This window comes from Cornus florida, unplaced genomic scaffold (genome assembly GCF_030987335.1).
Source record: "Cornus florida cultivar Cherokee Brave unplaced genomic scaffold, ASM3098733v1 CherokeeBrave_3.0.0_Hap2_Chr10, whole genome shotgun sequence".
Lineage (NCBI taxonomy): Eukaryota > Viridiplantae > Streptophyta > Magnoliopsida > Cornales > Cornaceae > Cornus > Cornus florida.
In genome coordinates, this window is record NW_026775580.1 from 91,528,081 (window position 1) to 91,555,549 (window position 27,469).

The 27,469-nt window shown below is 36.5% G+C and overlaps 3 protein-coding genes across 11 annotated transcripts; 1 reads left to right on the forward strand and 2 right to left on the reverse strand.

Moving 5' to 3' along the window:
* Nucleotides 1-767: 767 nt before the first annotated feature.
* LOC132280188 (uncharacterized) lies at nt 768-5,270 on the forward strand. Of its 5 annotated transcripts, none has more exons than XM_059782338.1 (4): nt 768-1,104; nt 1,333-1,468; nt 4,381-4,635; nt 4,865-5,270. In XM_059782338.1, exons 1-3 carry the CDS (start codon nt 859-861, stop codon nt 4,410-4,412), a joined length of 414 nt encoding a protein of 137 aa, XP_059638321.1. In that variant the 5' UTR covers nt 768-858; the 3' UTR covers nt 4,413-4,635; nt 4,865-5,270. The 5 variants fall into 5 exon arrangements, 3 of the variants coding, with proteins under 3 accessions (XP_059638321.1, XP_059638320.1, XP_059638322.1); XM_059782337.1 differs by having other exon boundaries at nt 769-1,104; nt 4,430-4,635; XM_059782339.1 differs by having other exon boundaries at nt 770-1,104; nt 3,345-4,635.
* A 1,300-nt stretch (nt 5,271-6,570) lies between these two features.
* On the reverse strand, nt 6,571-8,300 carry LOC132278125 (E3 ubiquitin-protein ligase ATL42-like). The gene is made up of 3 exons (XM_059779943.1): nt 8,177-8,300; nt 8,007-8,071; nt 6,571-7,487 (listed from the first exon to the last, which is right to left on the reverse strand). The coding sequence occupies exons 1-3, from the start codon at nt 8,298-8,300 to the stop codon at nt 6,621-6,623; spliced, it is 1,056 nt and encodes a 351-aa protein (XP_059635926.1). The 3' UTR covers nt 6,571-6,620.
* Nucleotides 8,301-10,676: 2,376 nt separating this feature from the next.
* Nucleotides 10,677-26,578, reverse strand: LOC132280189 (uncharacterized). 5 transcript variants are annotated; one of them, XM_059782341.1, is made up of 11 exons: nt 25,445-25,766; nt 23,654-23,736; nt 23,471-23,548; nt 22,659-23,104; nt 22,461-22,539; nt 21,911-22,327; nt 14,535-14,632; nt 14,356-14,393; nt 14,170-14,249; nt 11,293-11,553; nt 10,677-11,023 (listed from the first exon to the last, which is right to left on the reverse strand). In XM_059782341.1, exons 2-10 carry the CDS (start codon nt 23,666-23,668, stop codon nt 11,305-11,307), a joined length of 1,500 nt encoding a protein of 499 aa, XP_059638324.1. In that variant the 5' UTR covers nt 23,669-23,736; nt 25,445-25,766; the 3' UTR covers nt 10,677-11,023; nt 11,293-11,304. The 5 variants fall into 5 exon arrangements, with proteins under 5 accessions (XP_059638324.1, XP_059638323.1, XP_059638327.1 ...); XM_059782340.1 differs by having other exon boundaries at nt 14,170-14,252; nt 25,445-25,764; XM_059782344.1 differs by lacking the exon at nt 11,293-11,553 and having other exon boundaries at nt 14,170-14,252; nt 25,445-26,578.
* Between the last annotated feature and the right edge of the window lie 891 nt (nt 26,579-27,469).

Consider the following 27,469-nt stretch of genomic DNA (forward strand, 5'->3'; position numbering starts at 1 on the left):
AACGGCGCCAACTGTTGAGGCTGAAATTCGCGCAGTCCGATACGATACCGTTTTCCTGCAAGGAAGAGTGGAGCAAGGAAGAGAGGAGAAGATCGATGAACCTTGACGGCACCGGTGTAGTGCCTGCCAAGAGCTCTCTGACGATCAAATTAGTCACGGAGGTTTAAAAAGAAGGCAGAGATTAATAATAGTTTTTACGTCATACCTTCTTTAATGGCTTGGTGCCCTATTTATGGCTGTCGATTGGAATCAAAATTGTTCCGCCGATGTCGATGGTTGATCTTATCTCCTGCTTGTGTGAAATCATAGGAGATTTGTTGCCAGATTTGTCGGGATATAATTTAATCCTTTTGACCTCCTCCAGTTATAATAAGATTATTCTTACCTGTTGAACTACGTCAGATTTCATTATCTTTGATAATGAAATCTAATCAATCTTATCGAGAGTAGGGTAGGTTTATATTTTTCCCTATCAGTTTGAATGGAGGGAATTGAAGGGATCGTGAATGAAAGGAAATGACATGTTGGAAAAAAGTTAATTGCTTTTGGATGAGTTCAAATAATAATAAATAAATAAAAGAAAGAATAGGCTCCTTATTCATCCTGTTCTAATATTTTTATAATTCTAAAACTCCTCTCAATAATTTTTAAAAAAAATTATTAATCTACTCATATCTTATTTATTTAAAATAGTACATAATAATTTAATTAGTATTTGTTTTTTCAATTACAATAAAAATTATTGCTACGTAGTATCTTTTATTTTCTCTTCTCTGTAACTAAACTAAGCCTTAAAAAAACCTCTACCGCTCGTCTCTCTCTCTCTCTCTCTCTCTCCCCAAAACCCTAGATGTAAGAATGGCATCAAGAGATCTCATCACAAGCCACTCGAAGCTCCTCTCTCGAATGGCTGTTCGTTCCCTTCGCACCTTCGCTTATTCCGACTCCAATTCCGAATCATATATTCCAACTAACAATTCGGATTCGGACTCGTGCTCCAAACAACTTCCTCACGCTGAAGGTAAGAAAAACAGAGCATTCAATCGATTCCTAAAAGAAGGACCAGCATATCCCTGCAAAGATGATGATCAACACTTGATCAATGTAATTATTTGACTTGAATAAGATTGCCCTTTGCTGCGTTCTTCGCATAGTATATATAACAATTTTTTGTATTTTTTTTTTTCTTCATAGTGTTGTGGAAGACTTTTGGTTTACCTTTAAATTTGGTTTGGGCTTGAATTTGGATATTCTGTAGGAGTTCAAATTCAAATGGAAATTACATCTTCATCTGTCATATCAGATTTGGCTGACTAATTCTTGCATTGTTAGCCGCAAATGATGATGAGGAACACTTGCGACAGCCGGCAATGGTTTATAAACTTAGAGCCTGATGCAGTTAGAGATGTTGTGAGTAATACCTTTTTTACTAATGAAGCTGGTGATGCAATCAACGGTGAGGGCCCAGGTAAGTGTGTTTATGATGCATGTTCCCTCATTTTTCATAACTTTTCCATTCGAATGATATAATTTTGTTACAAGTTATGTGATCCAAAAGCTCTATTTATAGCTTATGAGCTTAGAGCCTGATGCAGTTGTATATTTTCATTGTTTTAACCTCTACTTCTCTGTTCATTTGCATTATCCTCGTAATATGGTGCACAATTTTTTTTTTTTTTTTTTTTTTAATATTTGTCATTTTTAAAAAAAAAAAAAAAAAAATCCATTTTGAATTTGGGTAGGAGCATCCTATAGATTGATACCCCATATTTAAAGAGATAAAAGGAAAAAGAAAAATATGGAGGGGGGAATTTGTAAATCTTATATCTAGGTATCCTAGTGGGATTCAAATGAATACGTAAAACATGGATATTATTTGTTCGGAGATTCGGAGATTTGGTATGTTCAATCTATAGTTGTTACATAACAGTACTTACATTTTTCACAAAATTCATCTTCGATTCTTAATTAGTTATGACCAAACCTGGACTGAGAACAAAACTCAAGTCATGGTCATGATAAGAGCATGAATTTGAGGTTGCAGTTTACAATTATGAAAAAATTGAACCAGAAAGCAATGCAAATATTAGTTGAAGTTACATTTCTTATCCATTATTGAAGTGCTAATGCTGCTGCTTCTTATTCTTCTTCAATTTTTTTTTTTTTTTTTTTTGGTGATAACTAACATATCATAGAATAGCGCTTGAACGCATCCCAAATACAAATCTCACAGCCAAAACAATATGCTATTTCCTCAAACTATCCTTAAAAATCATCGTATCCTCTGCAAATTTATAATTTCAACCATTTACAGTAACAACTAACAAAATAAGAATAGAGAATTTGAGTGCCCAAATAGGAGTCTCCTCCCCATCAAAAGATCCCCTATTACTCTCTCTCCCAAATACCCGACCATGAGCAAAGAGGAGCAACCATCCAAGCATCTCGAGTTTGCTTCCTCATTGTACATCCTCTCCAAGCTGTAAGCATGCTTTAGGTAGAATTAGGCATGACCAAAGAAACACCAAAGCAGACAAGAATAAAGCCCCATTCCAGTCACCGGGCAATGCAAGAGTAGATGGTTTACCGACTCTCATCCATCTTACGCATACAACACCAATTGACGATCAGATACGCAGCCTACGCCTTCTCCGGAGGTTATCTATTGTCAGAATCCTCCATAAAGTTCTTCACCCAAAGAAAGCTACCTTTAAAGGGGTTTTGGGGTGCCAAATTGCCTTCCAAGGAAAAAGGCAATCCCTCCATGTTCAATAATCACTTATAAAGGGCGAACCTCAAAAGTCAAATCTCCAATGAGAAGCCACTCCCATGCCCACTCATCCTCCTCCCCACTACCTATCTACTGATTGTACAACATCCCCTGGAGCTCAACAGAGTCCTCCACCTTCCAATCTTGGGATGGTCTTATGAATTGTGTTATACAAAATCAGTCTCCTGTTATGAAGGCAATAGCAATCGGCTATTGCAGGAAGTTTATGTGCTGCAATCCGAAACAGTCTCAGAAAAACCACCGGAATGTGAGTGCATGCATAAGATGCCCAGTGAGTGTTAAAGAAGAAATAAAAGAGGACATTAGAAAGAAATAAAAGAAGAAAAAGAGCAAATGAATTTGTTCCGAATGATGATATTAATATCATTCATGGAGAGGATAAGGAAAGGTCAAATTGCAATCATTTATTGCTATAATTCCAGAACATCAGTTCCATGCTTGTCGTTGCTAGTTTTAAAAAATGAAGAAAAAAGTCCGTAATGAAAGCATATTGCCCAGAGTTTGAAATGGTTTTGAAGATCTAATTCAGTTTGAATTTTTGCATTGTGTTTAGGTATACACCCTGCCTAATTGTACAGCGTGGCTATGCCACACAGGCGACACCCGAGCGGTAAGGACTTTACATGATGACTACTACGTGGCATGAGGCAAGTGGAGTGCTAGTGTATTCCAGCTTAGTGTAGAGAAATATACAGTATTGTAGAGAGAGTCGGAAGATTTTAGAATATTGGAGAACATGTAAATATGTAGAGAAGTAGAGAAGAGAAGATTCTAGATGAGTAGGGAATTTTGTTGAGTTTGTAAATACGTAAAATATGTATGAAGTTAAAGAGAGTGGTGAGGAGGCCTATAAATAGATGACTAGTGTCATATGTAACCAACAAGTCCTAGAGTGTGAGTTGAGAGCCAAGTGTCATTTGTAACCAAGTTCTAGAGTGTGAGTTGAGAGCTAAATAGAGAACTTGAGCTAGCCTTGTACAAAGCATTCTTTGTAGTAATAGAAGTGTTCATTCCTTGTACAAAGCATTCCTATACAATATGATTAACTGGTTTATAATTACATGTTTAAGCAGCAAATTTATGTTTTGGAGAGTTGTCCGATTAATTTACCAAGAGACGGTATATTTGCATGTATTTGGCGTCCGCCACCTGTTGGTTGGCACAAGTTAAACGTTTCTGGGTTTTTTAAGGAAAATCTTGGTGGGACTAAAGAAGCTTCTTGTGGAGAAGTATTCCGAGATTGTAAGGGAATGATTTTGGAAATTTCCATAAGCCACTTCCTGATGCAACGTCTAGAGATGAAGTATTCTTACTTGGAGTGCATCATGGGATTGATGAAATTCTCCGAAGTAAATCAGAAGTAAAGGAAATGATATTTGAGATTGACCATAAAACAATTGTCAAGGTGCTAAATGATGAGAAGCGTATACCAGTGGAGTATTTAGAACTTTTTAATTACGCTTTTTGTATAAAGTTTGGGTTTATTCTTTAAATTTAGATTTCTGTTTTCAATTATATTGATATAAAAACTATTGTTTTGCACAAAAATTATTGATATGTTGAAAATTTTTGATGTTTATCACATAAAGTTTCTACATCCTCAAGGAAATGCTATAGCTAATAGAGTTGCGTATATAGCTTCACGTTTGACCTTGGGAGTTGGGACAAAGTTTTCCGAAAGGCAAAAAAGGTTTTGAGACACAAGTCATGTGTGATCAATTGAAGATTCCACGACATGAGATCTATCCGAAAAAAGGAATTGAAGCTGAAGAATCATCGGATAACGAATCATCCAATGGCGAATCGTCTGATGAGGAATTGTCTTTAGACAAATCTGAAGTCAGGTACTTTTACTTTACTTTTTAAAATGTATTTTAAATTCCTGAAAAGAAAAAGTTATTAGGCGTGATCTTTTGTTGTTCACCTGGCATTGAAAACAAAAATAAATAATAGGGGGAAATTTAAATGGGCTCTATTTCATTAGTATCAAAGTAATCCTAGTAAGTTTGTGTTTTCTATATATTATAAACTCTACATAACGACAATTACACTTTTTTCTGCTATTTTTTCTAGGTTTTAGGGGCAACATGGTATTTGCTGTCAGTTGACGTGCTGGAAATCATACTGCAAGAGGGATTGCAAAAAAGATTCTGGCCCTACAAAATGCCGCCTTAATTATTTGGAATGTGATGCTCTTGACCATGAGGATTGCAAGAATTGTGCAAATTGTAGAAATTTTATTAAGGGTTGGATCCCGAGAATGTTATCAAGTACGTAATATTTAAAAAAGCAGTGACAAAAATTGTGTGGTCTCCCCAAAGTTTCTTGAAAAGTAAATTTTTTATTGTTTGTGATTGGGTTTCCAAAAATTTAGGAATGTTTTATCCAATGGGTATCACTTGCATCCACAAACACTTCGTTGTTTTTATTTCATTACTATTACTAAATATTAGCGTCAGTTCTCTGTGGATTCTGTAAACATTTTATTCTAATGGGGCTCAACCCATAATTGAAATCTTAGTGCTTAGAGATAAAAATGGAAGAATATTAACAAACCAACTTGGTGAGATTGATTTTTCAATCCTTGAAGCTGGTCTAATAATCTCTCTCATTACCTGTTCCAAAACCTATATAAATTTGTTATACATATAAGGCATGGACCATTTGTTCCGGTGAGAAGACCGAGCATCAACGACCCAATGGTAGTGACCAAACCAGACGGTGAAGATGAAGAACTTTGAATTCCGTCAAGAAAAAGATGAAGAGCTTCAGTGACCCATCATCTCCGGCGAGTTGCGGACCCTTGCCCAGATCAAGTGTCCATTATTACACAATGGTCAAGTCAATATTAATGGGTGGTCATGGTTTGTCACTTCTATAGCTCTTATGAAAAAAAAAAAAAAAAAATTATTCAATGTCCAAATTTAGAATTAATGAATTATAAGTTTTCAAGGTGATATGTAATTAATGTATTGTTTTCTTTTAAAATTATTAATTTGTCTTAGTTTAAGGGCTAGTTTGGTATGAAGAAATGAAATAAGGTAGGAATAAAATTAACTAGGGAATGAAATGAGAACCCATTCATTCGTTTGGTCATGACTTAAGAAGGAAAATTAAACTATTTATATATATATAACTATGCGTAAATATATATTTTCGATGTATATTTGGAAATTAAAGAAGAAATATCAAGAAAAAATTGACTTTTGTTGGATCTCCTAAGTAAAGCCATTTTTAATGTTATTTTGGGCGAATTACAAAAAAAACGCTTGACTATTACCCATTTGTAAGAAACCCCATTGTGAATGTTTTTGGCAAGAAACTCCCCTAAACTATGAGAAATGGGTGATTTAACTTATCTCCGTTTAACAATCTTGTGAGACAATTTTTTTTGAACAAATTACCCTTACATTTGGGTTAGTAGCTTCAGTTGGGTCTTCACCAAAAAAATAAAAAAATCTCCCACACTTTCTAATAACTGTAAGAAAAAAAGAGAGCAATATATATTTACCACCCATTAATCAACCAAATGGAGCGCAGTTCAATGACCTAGCTTAAAAAACAATATATCCCTTAGAGAGAGAGAGTGCTTCGGAGTTTTTTGCGAGCAGCATACTGGAGATTCCTGTGTGTTCATTTTCGTCGCTGTCATGAAACAGGAAACCAAAAAAAAAAATAGTATCAAATAGTAACACAAAGGGTTTGTTGACTTGGATCACAATAACAAATTTATGAAATTTAAGAACTTCAATATAACATTATGGATTTTGTGCGTAAAACTTGCATAGTGTTTCTACTAAATCTATTTATTACAAAAGTTAAAGTGAAATCATGGAAATGTGATCAATATATGATGAGTTTGAAACAAGCTTGAGATGCACAGAACAAAATTACACATCGAGTGTCTTGTGTTGCGAGACTGTTGTGTCCTTTCCTCTCTATTGGCAAACCATTGAACTGTTCTTCTTGCAATTGGCAACCAAAGCCTCCTCAATCTTTCCTCCTTGACATTATTTTCAGGAAGAGAAGTGTCTCTATTACTATTTCTCATGCCCAACTCTGTGAATCTTGGATGAACTGTTATATCTGACATCGATCTGTGTGTGTTGGGATTCAAAAATCTTGATGTTTGACTTTGATATATTTTGGACTCCAAAGTGTTAGGAAGATCTGAATCAGTTTGGTTGATTTTATTGACCCTGCTCTCAAACACTCTCTCCCTCTCCATCTCCTCCTTGATCTTCAAAATTTCTGTGTCTTCAACCCCACTTGGTGTCGCGGATTGATCATTATTTACATCCAAGGAAGAGAATCTATTGCTTGACATAGCATTAAGGATCTCCGAATTCAGGCGCATGAGGTCAGAAGAACTCACACTGCTCCATCTATTCTTGAGGACCACATCAGACATAATGATCCTGTGATTGAACTTATGTAGAGCTTTTTCATTTTCGTCGCTGTCACAATCTACTTGGATGGGAAATTCTTCTTCTTTCTTACCCTTTTCAGATTTCCTAAAGCTGCTTCCAATGCTAAATCTCGAAGAACCATGATGGTCTTCCTCTCTCTGGACAAAAAGCTCCATGGTTGAGTACACGAAGTATGTAAGGTCATCAGCACTGACCTTAACCCTGCAAAGAGGACAGCTTGAGTGCTTCTCCAGCCATTGTCTTTGAACTTGGATATGTAAGGGTAACTTGGTCAGAAAAAATTGCCTCACAAAATTGTTAAATGGAGGTAAGTTAAATCACCCCCTCCTCATAGTTGAGGGGATTTCTTGCCAAAAACATTTACAAGGGGAATTTCTTACAAATGGGTAATAGTCAAAGGGTTTTTTTTGCAATTCGCCCTATTATTTTTGCTCCGTATTTTTTTTAAGTGATCCTCTTGTTGGAAATTGAATGATTTTGATGAAATGACCATTCCGAGAAAGGAGGGGAATGAATATTCCATCTTTAAAATTACTTTGTGAATGAAATTAAAAGCATTGCATTCCACTTTATAAGGAAAAGTGCACGAAAAACCCCTGTACTATGGGAAAATCTACAACTAACCCCTTGAACTACCAAAAATGCAAGAAACCCCCCTGAACTATGCAAAAAAGTTACAGATCACCCCATCCGGTGACCAGCCGTCCAGTAATGAGCACGTGAGAATCACGCGACAAACAAACTGAGTTTTTCGGCCAATAATGCCCTTCCATATATATAAATACCAAATTGTCCTCTAACCACCACCACCACCGTCTACGACCACCAACATAACCACCACGAAACCCCCCTGAACTCATGCCAAAACACACCGTTAAACCAAATCAAACCCACCACCATCACTACCATCTCCATCGGCATCTCAACGGCACACCATTAAAACCAGTACACAAACCGACTACCACCCCAATCCCGCCACCCATCTCTGCAAACCCAAAACCACCACCGCACATCACCCTATTCCAGTAACCAAATGACACATCAAACCCATAACCACCACCACGTTCAACCAAAAGCATCACCGCTCCTCCACCCAAAACCTCCACAATCACCACTCATCCCCATCACAAAGCCAACACCAATTGGAATATATATATATATATATAGTTTGGCTTTGGTTGTATCATCAGCTTCGGCTCTGATTCTCTCTCTCTCTCTCTCTGTGCAGAAAAATGAGGCCCAAAGACAGGTCGCTGTGGATAATTGAGGGTAATGTTGTCTTTTGGCTTTTCCAGCATTCTATTGTTAGTTCAAAGGGGTTAAATGCAACAATTTGTTAGTTCAAGGAGGTTTTATGTAGTTCAACGGAATTAGTTGCAAAACCCCAATAGTACAGAAGGATTTTTTGCACTTTTCCCTGCTTTATATTATATAAGGGGAAAAGTCTGAAAAACATCCCTATAGTTTTAAATTTGTGCGAATTACACCCCCATAATTTAATTTGGGTCAGAATTCCGAAAAAAAATAGATATTAGTTGGTCATGTGCATGGTACATAACCATTTTAAACCCTTTATTCCCAAAATTACCCTTCTAATATTTCTTTACTACCCTTAATCATATATATATATGATTGTACTGATTTTTCCTGAAGTATGATTCAATTGATTTTCCTTTCGATTAATTTATTAATTTGTTATTAATATATTATATATAAAAAAAAATGTATTTTTTTAGGAAAAAAATGTATTTTTTTAGGGTAAAAATTTGTAAATCGAGTATAATAAATTTCATTATAAATAGTTAAGTTTCATATTAATGATTCCTTACTTTAATACAATAGGTTTTTTTTTTTTTTTTTTTCATAATTGATACTCACACACGCATGCCACTAGGGGTGTTCAAAAAATCCAGTAAACCGAAAACCGGACCGGGCCGTACTGAATTGGGCGGTTTGGGCTAGTTGTATAGCCGTTTGGGCTAATTGTATAGCGGTTTGGTCCAGTCCTGGGCCCAAAATTATGGAACCGTAATTTTTCGGTCCGGTCTTGGTTTAGGGTCGTGCTGGACCAGACCAGCTCGAACCGAACCGTTATTATGTTATTTTTTATGTATATACATAAAATCATATCCTAAACCTAAATCAAGTAAAGTTCTCACGTGCTCCATTTATTTCTTTTATTCTTTAAATTTCTTAATTTCTTTAAAAAAAAGTCAAATTTCTCTTTTCAAATATATCTCAATTTTCTTTCCTTTATTTCTTCTTAAAATTCTTCTTTTTTTTTTTTTTTTTTTTTTTTTTTTTTTTTTTTTTTTGCGTATTATATCAATGTTGGTTGATTTTTTAGGAAAAAAAAAAAAAACTTTGCCCCCTTTAAATTAAAATAAAATAAAAAGAAAATCTACCGAAACCGACAAACCGAACCGAGCCGAACCGATTTTTCGCAGTTTGGTTTGGTTTGGTTCAAAATAGTGGAACCGTTATAAATAGTTTAGTCTCAAAATACAATCAATCTGGTCCAAACCGGACTGTGTGCACCCCTAGATGCCTCTTTGGAGGCTAGAATTCTTGACATTCCTCTGAAAAGTAAGGGCCAATACTACTAGGCCCGTTGGTAATACAATAGGATTCTTAATAGGCATACGCAAACCCAAATGATTTAAACCTATAATAAACTCACACTAATTCCATTTTTAAGCTTATACCCTTACTATTGTAAACATTGACACTCCTTAATTTGTCAAAATAAATATTAATAATAGATTTTTATTTTAATACAATTTAGGGTACTAATCAAATATATAATTATATAATCTTATTAAAAAAAATTAAAATATTATTAACTACAATATTGTATTTTCCTTACTTTTTTTTTTTTTGAATTATATTACACTCCACTAACATTGCACGTGCGCTTTACGGGTGTGATAATAAATTGTATGATAATATTGGGACATCCTAATTCTAAAATTAATACTTAACAAATTCTACCAAAAATTGAGTGATTCAAGCTAAAGTAACAATACAATTAATAAAAAGATATGAAAAGGCATAAAATGTCATAATTTATTATTTTTTAGAATAAAATGTCAGAATTTGTTCCTCCTATTTATTATCGTGGTCATAAATCATAAATAATTAATTGAAGAAAAAATACATAAATTTCAATTATTCATCCTCAGTTAGGCATAAAATGTCATAATTTATTACTTTTTAGTACATAAAATGTCAGAATTTGTTCCTCCTATTTATTATCTGCGTCATAAATCATAAATAATTAATTGAAGAAAAATAAATAAATTTTAATTATTCATCCTTGGGCATAAAATGTCATAATTTATTATTTTATTTCTCAAATAGTCCAATGAAAATTACTAATTCATGATCATATACAAGTAACCTTTATGCTAGACTCCAAATACAATCAATTTTAGTCTTCGGTTAAGTACATGAAATTAACAAACCGGAACATGCATTTAAAATTGTTTAAATATTTTATTGAGTTAGTATGAACATCAAACAAATTTAACAATTGAAAACATAGAGTTACAAGACTAACTTACTAAGGCTTCCTCTCAGCCAAAGTTGAGAGATTAGAACTCAAATAAATAATAAAATAACAACTATAAAACACGGCATCATGAGTAGAAGAAGGATCTTCTGTATTTTATTTGTCACTTGCATAAGCCTCCCAGCTTTGCTTCTTAAGAAAATGCACGGCCTTTAGTGCCCTTATAACAGCTTCCATTTACAATTCAAACAGTGGCCAAGTCAACCCCCAGTGCAATCATGAGTCCATTGACTACAGTAAGACAGTATAATTTTCATTATCCATAAAGATCCAATCCAAACAGGTAATAATTCAATCACCAAAAATTCCATATGCACACTAATCAAATCAAAATCAAAACATATTGTAGAAGTAATTATTTGTAAAAGCTGAAGATAGGGCAGGAGGTTATGCCAAAGTTGAGTTGTCGATCATACAATATTGATCAACAAATGAAACTCAAGGAATAAATTTGAAATGAAATAGAAAAAAATTCAGAAGGCAGGAAAAGCAATCAGTACCTTATTTGCCAATCATATGCAAGTTAACCTCTTCTTGATTGCTAATGCCAAGGAGGCAAACTGATTTCTTGATAGAAGATATGCCGCAGATACTCTCATTGCTGGGGGTCTAACAGTTCTCAAATATCTAAAACCTATAGGAATAGTAAGCGTCTTTTTTTTATCCATGAGCGGGAATGTAACGTATGACCGTGACGAAGGCATAAAAACAAGGGGCCCATATTCGATGAATGTTCTTCTAGTTTTACATGTGACTGAACTCTGTTAAAAAATACACAAAAAGCTTACTAGTTAAGGCTCGAGGCATACACTAAAGCGGTCTCCTGGAGCCCAAGTGCAAGACACAATACAAGGCAAGAGACTGATCAAAGGGGCATGTATGATAATGATGCATATTAAAGATTAATTTTTTAACAGATTATTGAACCATGCAACACATACTAATCAATATCAAGATAAAGAAATCTTTCCAACATTTCAATGATGTGCATAAATCATATCAAAATAATAATTCTCTAAAAATGGGATTTTTAACCTATCAAACTAAGAGGACCCGGTAAATTGATGTTGCATAAATCATTTCTTAGGCTTATACATTTAGTAAATTAGATGTGATTACAAACGTAAAACAATAAAAAAGCTATGATCAAGTAAACATTAAACATATATAATCATGTTTATTTAGAATCAAAATGAATGCAATTAATGTAATAAGTCAACCATAAATCTATGAATCTGTCAAATATATCATAAAGTCGAACTATATGATCCATTAAATATGATCGTGATATTATACAAAACATTTTAATTTAATGGTCATTAAATAAAGGACGTAAAATGCGTGAGTTTGAGGGCTTGGGCTTGGGCTTGGCCTTGGCCTTGGCCTTGGGCTTGGCCTTTAGTAGGTCGAAGCACTCTTAACTGAGCCTTGATAAGCCTGGGGCTTTTTTGGATACCAGGCACACTTTTAATGTTGATCAACATTCCCGCTTTGTTACTTTATCCAAGAAAAAAAAAAAAAAAATTAATGAAACAAACAAGTACACATACCAAGGTACCAATGTTTCTCTAAAAGTGAGTCTCAACTCATTGAATGTTTGGCATTTTACTGTTGTAAGGACTTAATTGGTAATATTGTTGAAATAAAGAAAAATGGAAGAAAGACATCCTCAACATCCCCGATTTGCTACTTCTTTATCCCAAAAAAGAAAAAGAAAAAAAAATACATTTAATGAAACAAGAATTACAAGTACACGAGGGTACACAAATTTCTCTAAAAGTGAGTCTTACTCATTTAATGTTTGACATTGAATTGTCGTCAATAGGCTATCACACATAGAACCTTTGGATTAAATGAGGTTGGAAGGAAAACAAAACACACGACGTTTGGTGCTCATATATAGCCAAAGAAATTTGCTAATTGTAGAAGTTATATATATATTTTTTCCAGAATTTCAAGCAAATTGTATAAAACAATAAAATGTAAAAAGTGGACAAGTCCACCGGATAAGATCTCTAAGTGAGAGACCAGGCCCAATTAGAAACCATCACTTACAAATGGGAATAGGATACAAAAAAAGCCCAAAACAAACCCAAGCCCAGTAACAATTCTCAAGCTGACCTCAAGTCAAGAGGCTTCCTTGGAGGATGGCAGGAGGAGGGGGAGAGACCCCAGCTGAGCAAAACGCGACAAGAATGGGGTGAATCTTTCAAAAACCCACCCATGAGCCTCTCTATGATGGAGGAACAGATTTGGTCCAAAACATGGTTCAGGGAGGAGATCTTGCCTCTAAAAACGCAAGCATTTCGTTTGATTTCCCGTGGTGGGATGACGCATTTAAAGACCTATCAATATTGAACTCATGATGTTGGCTGACTTAGTAGACTTCGTAATATGCTACCCACAAATAATTTTATGGTGTTCTTTTATCAACAAAATCATATAGAACCATCGCTCTGAAAGGTAGAGGAACATGTATATGGTTTATAGATGAAAGGGGTCAGAATTAGCTTGGTTTGGGAAGTGATCGATTGCTAGATTGTAGATACAAAAACTTTTCTGCACTAATGAAGTAATGCAACCCTAAGGTTACCTAGATTCAGATTATTAAGAACAATTTTTTGGGGTATAAATAAAAAATTGTGGAGAATATCGTGGAACAGCTCTTAATAGACAGAAGACCAAATCTGAGATTATGTAAAATGCACCTCTAGCCTTGAAAGCTTCATGCTTTGATTGACTAAAAAAAAGGGATATAATAGAGGATGCAGAAATGTACGTAAAAGTATGAAAGTAAAGAGTAGATTCAATAATATTGTAATGAGAGCCTGGAATAGTCAGGACTACGCAAATCGCCACATAAGACACTTCCAAAACCCAACTGAACATACGGGAAGAAAGAGAGTAATGCAATATAAGATGAATAGAGGGAAGAAGAAGAGTAGAGAGAGGCAGCAAAAACATTTGGAATTTTTCCTATCAACCCAACCATAGTTTTTGGGAATAGGTAAGAAAAAGATAACCCACGAGATCATCACCCTCGTTTTCCAAACCTCCAGTGCTAAGATCCTATGTAGGTAGAATCAATGCATCATATAACCAACCACACGTAGGTGATCCTCAAATGACACATAAAAAAGCTGATAATATAGTAGCATCATCCTCGGATACGAGAAACACCAAAAATGCGTGTTTGCTAGGTCGGGAGGAATGATAAGTGGATGGGAGAGATATGAGTTGCTCAAGTATTCATGAATATAATTCTTAACAGCACACCAAAAGATTAAAATTTATACTTCAAAATATGTGAAGCAAGAATTTACCATCCCTAATGAGAAAAACATCAGCAAGGAAAAACTACTGTCTATGTCTCTTACCTTTTCCTTGGAAAAACTGTTAGACAGTGAGGGAGGTGGCATGCAGAGATCCTTTGAATAAGACCTCAATGTTAAACTCTCTTCTGTGTAAAACAAAAACATAACAAAATCAGCCTAGTTTAATGGATTTTTTCTGGAAAATTCCTTTGAAGCATGAGTCACTTGAAGTGGAAATCAACCAATCACCTAATTCTTCCGTTGCCTCTTTGATACTTTCACTTTCACTACAGCATTTTAATGTCACGAAAAAATAAACATGCATTAGAATACTAAAGCTTTTTCACAATCAAATAACCTAAAGAAAGAGAGATAAGAAGATACAAAATTTTCACTGATCAACTGAACAAAGTAATTAGGTGCCAAACCAGTCAATGTCACTTAAATCAACATCTTTGTCGTTTATAACAAACCCAGCTCTCTCAAGCAGCGCCTTAATGTCGTTGGCCACCTTTTCTTTTGGCATCTATAAGAAAACATTAAGGGAGTAACTTTGTGGAAGTGTTGGGTCAAAACTTAAAACATGAGGAAACTGGTAGTAATACGAGTTGAAAGACGACCATTTTCATTCAAAAGGAAAAACAACTAGCATTCACAACACCCCTGTGGTTTGCCTCTTTGACACCCAGTTCTTTCATAGTGACACCTCCTCAGGTTCGCTCCATTAAACAAAGACACTCCATGGACGCTCTGGCACATGGTAAAATGACCTGAATGCCCTTTTACTTGTGAAGTGACATTTTGAATAGTAAAATTACCAATTAACCCATTCTAACTAATTTTAAATGTCCAAAATAACCTCTTCATCTCAACCACCTACCCACAATGCTGCCACCACCACCACCCCCACCCCCACCCCCACCCCCACCCCCACCCCCACCCACCACCTCTTCTTTCTTCTCTTCCTTCTCTCTCTAAAACACATGCATTGCAATCCTCTGCAACCACTACTCCATGGTCGAACCATCAAGGTCCAGACCACCCTCAATCACCCCCAATTGAAGTCTTCACCATTCAAGATGGCCCCATATAACCCCTTCACTGACAAAACAAATAACTAATGAACCAATGAAGGCAAGTCATGCAATTTCATCAATTTCATTCCACCAAACACCTTCTCTAAAACCTCCCTATGCCTTCCCTTATCAAGAAACAAAAAGTTCTCTCAAAATGACACCATCTTCACCATCAAAACCTTGAACCAATCACAACCAAAACACGAAAGAAACGAAAATTCTCCAAAAATTGACGCCATCTTCACCATCAAAACCATAAACCAATCACAACCAAGCAATAATCATGAAATACGGTAGATGTGGCTCGCCAAAGCCTACATCCACGATGAAGTTCCGGCGAAAGTATTCACTATGCAAAAATCTGGTAGGTTCAAGTCTCAACCCCCAAACCCTAGCTCTCGCTCTATGTTCTACGATTTTCAGTGTCTATCTATATCCCACTCCAAACCCTAAACGCTCATTATGTATCGGGCTACAAGAGGGTACTAAACAGGGTATAGTTGCGACCCCAGAACCAAACTCAGGCCACATCACAGATTCTAAGTAATTGAGTTGTCAATAGTGGTATAGGCTAGGGTTTCAAAGGTGTGTAGTGGTTGGGTGGTTAGTGTGGTGGAGTATGGCAAAGGGAGTGATGGAGGTGGGCGGTTGGAGTGGTGGAGGTGGACAATTGAAAAAGAGAGTGAGAGAGAGAGGAAGGGTGGAGGAGAGAGTGTCCCAATTGAAATGTGTATAGAGGGATGGTGACAGCTGATTGTGGTGGTGGAGGAGAGAGAGACCTAACTAAGGTGTATAGGGGTGATTGTGGTGGTGGAGGAGAGAGAGACCTAACTAAGGTGTATAGGGGTGTTTGCGGTGGTGGAGGAGAGAGAGACCTAACTGAGGTTTATAGGGGTGTTTTTGTCTGCCTCGGTTTCGAGGTTGAGCAAAGCTTCAATGGCGGACGAGTTGGACTCAACTGAGTTGGGGTTTGGGTTGGTACGTGATTGATGCGAAGCTTGTTTTAATGGTGGTAGTGGGGTGAAGGTTGCGGTGGTGAGTGGGGAGAGAGAAAAAGAAGGGGCAGGTGGTGGTGGGTGGCGATGGTGGGTGGTGGTGGAAATGGTCGGTAGTGGGGTAAGCTGAAAATGTGAGAAAAGCATTAAAAAATGGGTCTTTTGGTTTTAAGGGCTGTAGACAATAAAATTTTAATGGATTGTGGTTTTGACAAATTGACCCATCAAATATGGGTTTAATGTTTAATTAAGTTATTTAATTGCCCAAGCTTGGTCCACTTAATTATTTAATTAGTCCGGCGCAGATGATTAAATGAAAAAGATATTTATTCCTAATAAAATATATTTGGAATAATTATTTTTAAGGATAATTATCATAATATGACCGGCCCGGCCAGTTATAATTTTGTTCTTATCAGGAAAGAATACATGTCATCATCCTATTCAAGAAGCCTATAAATAGAGGCATGAAGAAAGAAGGAAAAGGGTCCAGAAATTCAGAGACTCAGAAATCCAGAAGATCCATAAATTAAGAGACTCAGAAATCCAGAGTGCCGAAATCCCATAGAGAAATACAGAAGCTCTGTCAACATTCATTCCCAATACCCAAACCTGAAGACGAAATGCAACAAGCACATCAAATTGTGCCGTTCTTTATCAATTCCACGGTGATCAACAACAAGCACATCAAATCATGCCGTTCTTCATCCAAATTCCACGGTGATTCAAGATCAAGCTCGTGTAGCCCTTGAATACCAACAAAGGAGATCGAATTAGAGGACCTTATTCTTTGTAAAGAATATTACAGAGGATTGTACTCCAATTTTTTCAAATTAATAAAATTCTATTATTTTTGCTCCCTATTTTGTTCTTTATTTGCAGAAAACAAAATTTGTGTATACAAATTTTTGGCACGCTCGGTGGGACATCCTCTGCCTCTCATCTCTTTCTCCTACATCAAATCCTCAATAAATTCATCGTTAGACTCTATGACTTCCAACAAGATTCAGACGAAGAGCAAGAATACCCCCAAGGACATCGCAGTCGTAACGGACAACATCATTACCACCACAAAAGGTGGCAGGAAGGTTGCAACTTCGTCAAGTGGTACAAACATCTATGCAAGTTCAATGATGTGGAGCATGATCAAAGCATCTGTTCCTGCCAAAAGACAGCACGATGCAATGAGAATCAATTCCGCCAAATCTGCCAGAGTAACAACTCAAACTCATACTGCCTTCACCTCGCTGGGGGCAAGGAGGAAGGTTCCTACAACCTCAAAGGTTGCTCCAGTCACAAGTTCAAGTTCAAGGCTGGTCCACCTAAGGCCAAAGATTTTTTCTGACTCCATCACTATGCTAGTCATGATGATGAGTACTACCTCGTATGAAGAGCAATTGACGAGTATGGCCAGTGCAATTGAAAGATTACAACACTTTCTTAAGGAGCAAGATCTGAAAATTGTCTCGCTGACAAAAAAAGTTAAAATTGCGTGACGACAATACTGAGTCAAGCAAATGTCGAATTCCTCATTCTAATTCCATGCCAGAGATCACTCTAATTGACAATAAAAATGACATGTCCGCCAATCCAACAATTGAAGCTGCCTCCGTCACCTCACTTTCTGTCCAACAACTTCAAGACATGATAATGAATTACATAAGAGAACAATACAGTGGCGTCCCTCAAAGTGCTCGCATGCCTTGCACAGAAAGAATTGACATCTTAAAAATGCCAGTTGGATATTAACCTCCAAAACTTCAACAGTTTGACGGAAAAGGCAATCCCAAGCAACATGTCGCACATTTTATAGAAACTTGTAGTAATGCTGGTACAGACGGAGATCTCCATGTCAAACAATTCGTTCGTTTCCTCAAAAGGAATGCATTTGATTTGTGCACAGACCTCAAAGCTGGAGGTATTGATAGTTGGGAGCAGATGGAACGAGAATTTCTCAACCGTTTCTATAGCACTTGTCGTACTGTAAATATGCTGGAGCTTACAAACACAAAACAGATGAAGGGTGAACTCGTAGTTAACTACATCAACCGTTGGCGAGCTCCAAGTCTTGACTGCAAGGATTGTTTATCTGAAATTTCTGCAGTTGAAGCATGTATGCAAGGCATGCGCTGGGAGCTTCTTTACATCCTACAAGGGATTAAGCCTCGCACATTTGAAGAGCTTGTTACTAGAGCCCATGACATAGAGGTTAGCATAGAAAATCATAGTGCTAGAGAAGATGTTCCTGATATATCCAACAACCTTCAAGAAGATGAGAAAAGTGAGTCCGAAGAAGAAGACAATATACTTCTTAACTCGAATGACGAAATAGATCCATCTTTCATTATAAGCATCATCTCGAAAGACTTGCATCAAGAAACGCACCATACTACAACAATAACTTCAACCAAAAGTGCAAAATCACAGGGGGCATTAAGTCAAAGAAACTAAGAAGAAAATTCTCAAAGTGACGACGAGATAGTCCGTGCCCTCCAGTATAAGCTTGGATTGTTGTCTTATTCTTGCAAAGTTTAAGAACAATTAAAGTTGAAGTACTCCCAGATACGAGCCTAAACTGTTGATGACACTCCTTTGACAAGTGTTTAAACTGTCTACCTAGAACAAAAAAAAAAATCAAAAACTCCTTGACACAAGTATAAACTGTCTACCTAAAAAAAAATCAAGAACTCCTAGATACGAGTTTAAACAGTCACCCAAAAAAAAAAAAAAAATTACATTCCTTGATACGAGTTTAAACTGTCTACCTGGAAAAAAATCAAGAACTTCTTGATACGAGTTTAAACTGTCTCCCAAAAAAACAAAATGACACTCCTTGACACGAGTTTAAACTGTCTACCTTAAGAAAAAAATCAAGAACTCCTTGACACCAGTATAAACTGTCTAACTGAAAAAAAAATCAAGAACTCCTTGATACAAGTTAAAACTCTCCCAAAAAAAAAAAAAAAAAAAAAACTGTTTGACACGAGTATAAATTTTTTTCGGAAAAAAATTGAACTACGTGATAACTTGATCCCTGTTCAAGGTACGTAGGCATCTTGAAGGCCTGTTCCAAGTGCATTCCACCAAAAAAAAAAAAACTCCTCAAAGTTGCAAAATGGAAAAGTGTGCTCGTCACGAGATATCAAAAGGACTAGTCACAATTAATCAACTTGGCTTACTGTCAAAATATTGTTGTCGCTCGTCATAAATTTTCAACTTGGCTCGCTATCAAGATGTTGTCACTCATCATGCGATATCAAAAGTGCTCGTCGCACCTGTCAACTTGGCACGCCACCAAAGTATAGCTGCAAAGAAAATTTTAGTCCGTCGCCAAATTATACCTGCAAGGAAGAAATTTGGCCCGCCACCAACGTGTAGTTGAAAAGAAGAATTTTGGTCTATCGCCATAATTGTAGCTACAAAAGAAATTTTGATCCGGCAAAGTGTAGCTGCGAAGAAATAAATTGGTTTGTCGCCAGACTGTAGCTGCCTAGAAAAATTTTGCTCCCCGCCGAAGTATTGATGAAAGAGAAATTTTGCTTTCCACTGAAGTGTCGCTGAAGAAAAAAAAAATTATGCTCGCCGCTAAGGTATTGTTGAAAGGTTGATCCGTCGGCAAAATGTCATTGCAAAGGAAAAAGATCTTTGCCTTTCCATTAAGCTGTTGTTCAAGAAAAAAAATTTGCTCGAGGTATTGCTGAAAGGAAGAAGTGGCTTTGCATGCCCAATGAAGTTAAGAATTTAATATCAAGTCCAATGGATTCTTCGTTAATCTGATCAAGACCAAAGTTGGTGGGTTCGCATGTAGCCTTGCGTGTCCAATGAGATGAACAATGTTCATTGTCAGAATCAAATAATTGAATGCATGTCTAAAGAGATGAACAATGTTCATTGTCAGTATCAGGCAATTGAATGCGTGTCCAATGAAAAGAACAATGTTCATTTTCAGGATCAGGCATTTGAATGGCATTGGGACTGAGAAGTGAGTCAGATACACTTAATGTGGTTCCTTGGCCTCTTTGACTACTTTCGTTTTCTAAGATAGTCATCTTTTGCTTTGTAAAACACTTGAATACCACCATATTGTGACAACAAATTTGAAGACTCCATCGGTGTTGTCTAAAAAGAGGAATTCCATTTCTGCTACAGTTGACAAATCAAGTTGCTATACCCAATCAAGCCGTTGAAAAAAAAAAGAAAAAAAAAAAAAAAAAGGTGAAAAAAAAAAGCGTAAAAAAAGGAAAAAAGGAAAAAAAAAATGCGTGAAAAAAAAATAAAATAAAAAGAGAGAGAGAGAGAGAGAGAGAGAAAAAAAAATGCTTGAAAAAAAAAGGAGAAAAAAAAAAAAAAAAAAAAAAAGAGAGAAAAATCGTACTAATTATTTGTTCGAGCAGAGGCCACAATCTAACAAGTCTTCAGAGGCTTTGGAATTGATGTCTAACCCTACAGCATGGATAGGTATATATAGATATTAAAATATCTTCTATTTGTACTGGGATTTGTATAACTCAGATCAAATGGGAAAGTAAAATTATAATCCAAAGTTAGATAGGAAAGCCTTTTATAATTCAAAGACCAAGTTGGATATTTCAAGTCTCACTTGAAAAAAGAGACAAGTCCTATCAAACATGGGACTCGAAGTGGAGGCAATTTGTAAACACTAAAATTTTAATGGACTTTGGTTTTGACAAATTGACCCATCAAATATAGGTTTAATGTTTAATTAAGTTATTTAATTGGCCCAAGCTTGGTCCCCTTAAATTATTTAATTAGTCCGACCCAGATGATTAAATGAAAAGGATAATTATTCTTAATAAAATATATTTGGAATAATTATTTTTAAGGATAATTATCATAATATGACCGGCCCGGTTATAATTTTGTCCTTATCAGAAAAGGACATATGTCATCATCCTATAAATCTAAGAAGCCTATAAATAGAGGCATGAAGGAAGAAGGAAAGGGGTCCAGAAATTGAGAGCCTCAGAAATCCAGAAGGTCCATAAATTGAGAGCCTCAGAAATCCAGAAGGTCCATAAATTGAGAGACTCAAAAATCCAGAAGCTCTACCAACATTCACTCCCAATACCCAAACTTGAAGACGAAGAGCAACAAGCACATCAAATCGTGCCGTTCTTTATCAAATTCCACTGTGATCAACAACAAGCACATTAAATCGTGCCGTTCTTCATCCAAATTCCACGGTGATTCAAGATCAAGCTCGTATAGCCCTTGAATACCAATAAAGGAGATCGAATCAGAAAGCCTTATTCTTTGTAAAGAATATTACAGAGGATTGTACTCCAATTTTTTCAAATTAATAAAATTCTATTATTTTTGCTCCAGATTTTGTTCTTATTTGCAGAGTACAATATTTATTTGTGTGTACCGGGGCAAAGTGGTCTTTTGGTTTCTCTATTTTTTTTTTAATAAAAGAGCATTAAAAAATTAGGGCAATTTAGACATTTCACACATTTTTAATGTGGAAAAGCTAACGGGAGGTGTGACTTTCAAAAACATTGCCAAGTTCTATCTGGGTGACAGAGGCAAACCACATGGGTCAGTGTAATTTTTAATAGGTATAAATATCATAACCAAATAAATCTCTACACAATTTCTGGCAGAAAAGAAAAAAAGTTTAATTCTATGCATGTTGCAAACAATATGAGAATTACAATAAATCGCAAGAAACAAGCACAAAAACCATAAAAAACACGGATCACAACTACTTACTTCACTTTGTATTAACCGCCTGTATTTTTCAAGAGCAACACCAGCCTTCTCAAACACTTCGAGCAACAGTATTCCCCGTGTCATCGCTGCCTTAATATCGTTAAGCGACCGAACCAACTTACCAATCTTATTAATTCCGAGCAACTTGCTTTCATCTTGAGTTAGTCCTACAATCTCTTCAACCAACTTATCATTCTTGTGACTTCCGATCAATTTGATTTCATCTTCAGTTAGTCCTACAATCTCTTCAATGATGCTTTTGCGTATTGACATGCTCAAAGGGATTAACTTTTCTCGAGCAACCATCAGTAGAGTAGCCATCTCAATAAGTTCTCCCTCCATAGCATAATGACTAAATATTTTATCAACCTCCTTTGTGTTCCATGCCAGCAACCTATTAATTTCTAATAGTACCTTCTGCCATATTTAACCATAATAAGCAACAAACAGAAAGGAAAAAAAAAAAAAAAAAGATCAGACCTCTCAACCCATTCAAATGTATAGAAAGTAAACACTATTTGTAATACACATAAATTTTGTCTAAACAAACCATTTGAGGCAGACAAAGAACAACGATCAACTTGAAGATAGATTGTTTTGGGGTCCAATCAATCAAGGATCGATGATAACTGCATCAACCACATTAAAAATCCAATCAAGAAAAAGGGGAAAGAATTAAGTAGTTAAGAATGATGTATTAAACCTTGATAAGAAAGAATAATTTTATATTATAATATCTGTCTTCTACCTTACTGTTTCAAGTGATACGTTGAGAGGAAACAAGTCGCCCCTAAATTCACCCTCTATGGTTCTGACATCAGTCCGAGCTCCATGGCAAAGTAATGTCGCAATCATTTCATATGATAAACTATTAGCTGCTAAATGCAATGGATATAATCCATTGTTAAAGGGAATATTGAGATCAGCGGTGAAACCAGTCTCCCCTCTGAGAAAAGCAATGGCACAACCTATTATGCCAAACTGACAAATGTGACGCAAAATTATTGGTGGGCAATATTTAGCTTGATAATCAAATGATTCCTTCTTTCTAACTTCTTCTGTTTTTGGTACTTCTCTTTGAAATAGCTCCTTCATAAAAGAGAGAAATAAAGGTTTGTCATCATACCAAACAATCTCTGTCAATGTTTCTATGACATCACGACCAATTTCTTCCTTTAGATGAGCATATCCAAACTGTCATTATTTGAACAACACTAACATCAACACGTGAAGACAACCACAATAAGATAATAGCGCTTATCATTAAAATAAATGTACGAACATTAATATAAGTAAGAAAAAGTAAGCCCCGATCTTCTGCTGTAATCTCCTATGCTGTAGTGGTGCCATAGGGTTTTTCAACACAATTACACCTGTTTTCAACATATTTACATCTACTTATTTTTATTGCGTTGAGAAACAGATGTAATAAGTTGAAAAATCATAGTTGAAAAGCAGATGTAATGTGTTGAAAAACCATCAGCACAGCAGAGGAGATTATAGGTGAGGATCTGAGTGCATGAAAAGGGAATGTGAATGTATTCAAGTTTAAGTAGACACCTCAGACATCCTTGCCCCAATTACAGTATCTGCTCTGAATTCTGACCTCCTTAAAAGGCGCTCCAATATCAGAATAACCTTCAGAAGGAAAAAAAAAAACATAATCGATTGGAATCCCAACATTCATCGAATACACAAAAGGGTTTATGCACTTGTGTATAAAAAACATAAAAGCTCGCATACGAAACAAGAGGCCATTACTGGCCTAGTTGATAGAGCAACCAGCTCCACGAGCAGGTGTGCCCGAGTTCAAATCCCCACTCCACCTAGTTTGCGAAGGAAAAAAAAAAAAAAAAAAAAAAACAAAACAAAACATATGAAACAAGACAAACTTAATCCCTACTACTCACGCCTGTTAAGGCTACATAAGCCGACGCTATGTATTTGCTAGAATCAGATCTATACCAAATCAAACTAGGTAGAGAATATCTGAATCCAAAAGCACAAATATTTCCAATAGAGATGAAATGCAAATTGATCCAATATAGTCAGGGGCATAAAACTTCTGCACAACAATCATACAATTTCGGAAAAAATATTGAAACAAATACAGGCCAACGAAGAGATATCAGAGACCAAAGGAACGCCGATATGGGTGTGGCGGACTAGTTTTGATCTGGTGGCAGTGGTGCTCATGAAATTTCAGCACAACAATCATACAATTTTGGGAAAAAAAATAAAGAATACTGCCCAACGAAGAGAAATCAGAGACCAAAGGGGACACTGATATGGGTGTGGGGGACTAGGTTCGATCTGCTGGTGGTGGTGCAGTGGGAGCGAAGAAACCCACCTGGTGCACAAGGTCGATCACTCTTGGGGGAGAGGCACGTGAGATAGAAGCTGGGGATGTAAGTTTTGAAATAAAATAAATAGCCACCTTTTATGAGCTGACATACTCTAATGAGGTTATTTTTTCCAACATAAAAATTTGGGGGAGAAATCGTCCCCTTCAAGGAGGGGAGGTCAGCTTTGCAGTATATATCCGATTCATTGTTAGGGTTGATAAGTCGGGTTTAAATATAGTTCAGGATCGCCTCAGGTTAGGCTTCGAATTGATCCACACAGTAACTCGAGCTCCAATCAAAATGAAATGGGGTTATTACTTTTCAAACCAAGCTCGGACCAAATTGCAAGTTAAACAGCCTGCCCAAAAACTTTGGAACTAGGCTCGAGTTTGTCCGAATTGGGCCCACCCAATTTGCACCCCTAGCTATATATACTATGGAAAGCTAAGTGACCTCAGTGAAATTTAGATATTTGATCGGTAATTAGTTGGTTATTAACAAGTGAAACTAATAGAGAGTGTGCTCTTACTACTACCTTTCTTCGTGATTATCATTACAACCTTTCTTCTTCTTGATTAATTACAACGTACATAGGGATGGCAAAGGGGACAGGAGTACCTTCCCCCTCCCGTTTAAGTCTCCCCACCAAACCTGTTTAGCAAAACCCTCCTCTCACCGTCCCATTTAAGTTTCACTGCCCCACCCCATTTAAGTTTGAATTTACTGATACACTAACATATAATCAAAATGAATGATCAAGTATGCGTTCTGTGAGCTTAAATGATAAGTGAACTACTGTAAAAATAAAGGAAATATATAAATGATATGTGTTCTGTTAAAGTAATTTTATGAGATCAGAATCATTAAATCTGTGTAAAAGATAAAGGAATTTCATAAGATCGGATGTATATTCTGTTCTAATTGAACCCTTAGATCATAATCAAACACAAATATCTGAAAAATAAAGATTTACCCATTTCTCAAGTAATAAATTGGTGTAAATCTATACGCCCTTTAGACATATAATATATATACAGCCACTGTCAGTGTCCACCCACAGAGTAAGTTCACTGAGTTTTACTTTATGTATACCACACGCAGCAAGTTCACTAAGTTGTACTTTGGTTATACCACACACAGCAATGGATCTTTAACTTTGAAGAAAAAAAGAAAAAGAGAGAGAACTGACCGTAGGCCGTAAAACCAGTGGGTGGTCAGTGAGGTTGACGAAGCCGGCTTCGGTGGCAGGCCGTGAGGTATGAGAGAGTGAGGGTTTTTGGTTATCTCTATCTAGAACGGCTGTACCCTGAAGCGATGAGATATCGGTACCTAAGCGATGAGATATCGGTACCTATTAGTCTATTACCATATCGTGTGTGTGCATATGTATATATATATACACATACACACATATGTATATCTATATACACGGGGTAAATTATCGTGTGGGTGTACATATGGGTAAATTAGACAGACTTCCTTTGAGTTCTGGGTAACGAAAGACTTCCGGTCCGGATGAAGTTTATCCGAACTGGACACGTGGCCCAATCACACGTGGTTACTTAATATAAAATTAAAATGAATATTACCCATCAATTCCCGGGTATAACCCGTTCTTACTCTCCATCCCCAATTTCCAGAACTCTCCACGTCAAACTCATCGTTTTTTTGGCTTGCTGCATCTTCAATCCCCAAAACAAGAACCACCCAATCACAAAGTTGGCCTGCAAACACAAAATTCAGCCACCCATGGTAATCAACACCCAAATTCAAACTCCAACAACCAAATCAAGCAACCAAACAGCAGCCCCAAACCACCAATTCGCAACCCCAATCATCAATTTAGAGCACCGTGACTGCCCCAGCCTCCATTTTCTTTCCCCAAAGCCTGAGATTTGTAGAGCTCGAGCTTGCCGTCGGCTACAGTTCGAGGAGCAAAAAGGCGACGGCAGTTCGAGGAGCATCCATGTAACTATCAGCCATGCTTGATTCATCGCCGGACTGAACTTCGCAGGCCAGTCGCCGTCACGCGCACACGCCCCGCTTCTTCTCCGGGCAACGAGGTCTTTGTCAACCTCTCCATTCTCTGCGCTGTGAAGTGGGCGACTGTTCTCTCTTATCTTGTCGTCTACCTGCCGGGATTTTCGGACTCGGCCATGGCTCTGCCGAGTCAACTCGGTCTCCAACACCACTCGATTTATCCTCTCCATGCTCTTCTTAGGCCACCTCGGCGACACTGGACTACACCACCGACCTCAACTCCGGTTACTTCTTCGCCAACAGCCACCAAACGAGAATCGGATCTAAGGCAACCGAAGGTGAAGGACTTGAGAGGAGGAAAGATTGATGATGAAATGATAAACGGGTTATACCGGAAATTCATGGATAATATCCATTTTAATTTTATATTAATTGCAGCGGCGTGCTGTAATGTGATTGGGCCACGTACCCAGGTTGGATGAACTTCATTCAATCCAATCTGGGTTGGACCCAAGTATTATCGTTTGTGGTCAATGACACTTCTCTTGTTTTGTTTTGGATACCAAATTTTATAAAATAATATTTTTTTTTCCTTTTCTTTTATAGAATAAAAATTATATTAATTTTTTTTAAAATTTGTCATAATTACGGAACTTTTCTTAAATTTTAAAAATTACTCTAACCTATTAAAAACAAATCTTGTGACATGGGCCTCCCTACCACTAGTTCATGACGAAAATTCAATTTGCTTCCAAACATTTTGAATTCTATCTCACTCCTAATCTATACATACATCCATATATGTATGTAAATCACCTCTTAAAATTCAAGTATACCTTCTCCAACACCATATTGCAACCCAACAACACAATGCTATAATTAATGTCTGTAAGAAGATGACTTATGAAGTTGAAATTATAGAAAAGAAAAAAAAAATGTTTGTTGCGAGGGTGGTGTGTGTTACAAGGTTTAGTTTTTAGGGGATGTCCAAGTAATTTAAAAAATGGTAGGGGAGATCCGTGTAATTATGGTAAATCTAGAGGAATTCAATGTAATTCGCCCTATATTATAATATAAGGGCATTACTAACTTTCATATTTTTCAGCCACCCGTGAACGAGTTTAAGAGAGATTAAAGTAATAAACGCTGAAATATTCTTCACATTTGTAATTTGTTCAAACATCAAGGGAGGTCAGTGTAATTTATCACACACACACAATATTGTTCAACAATG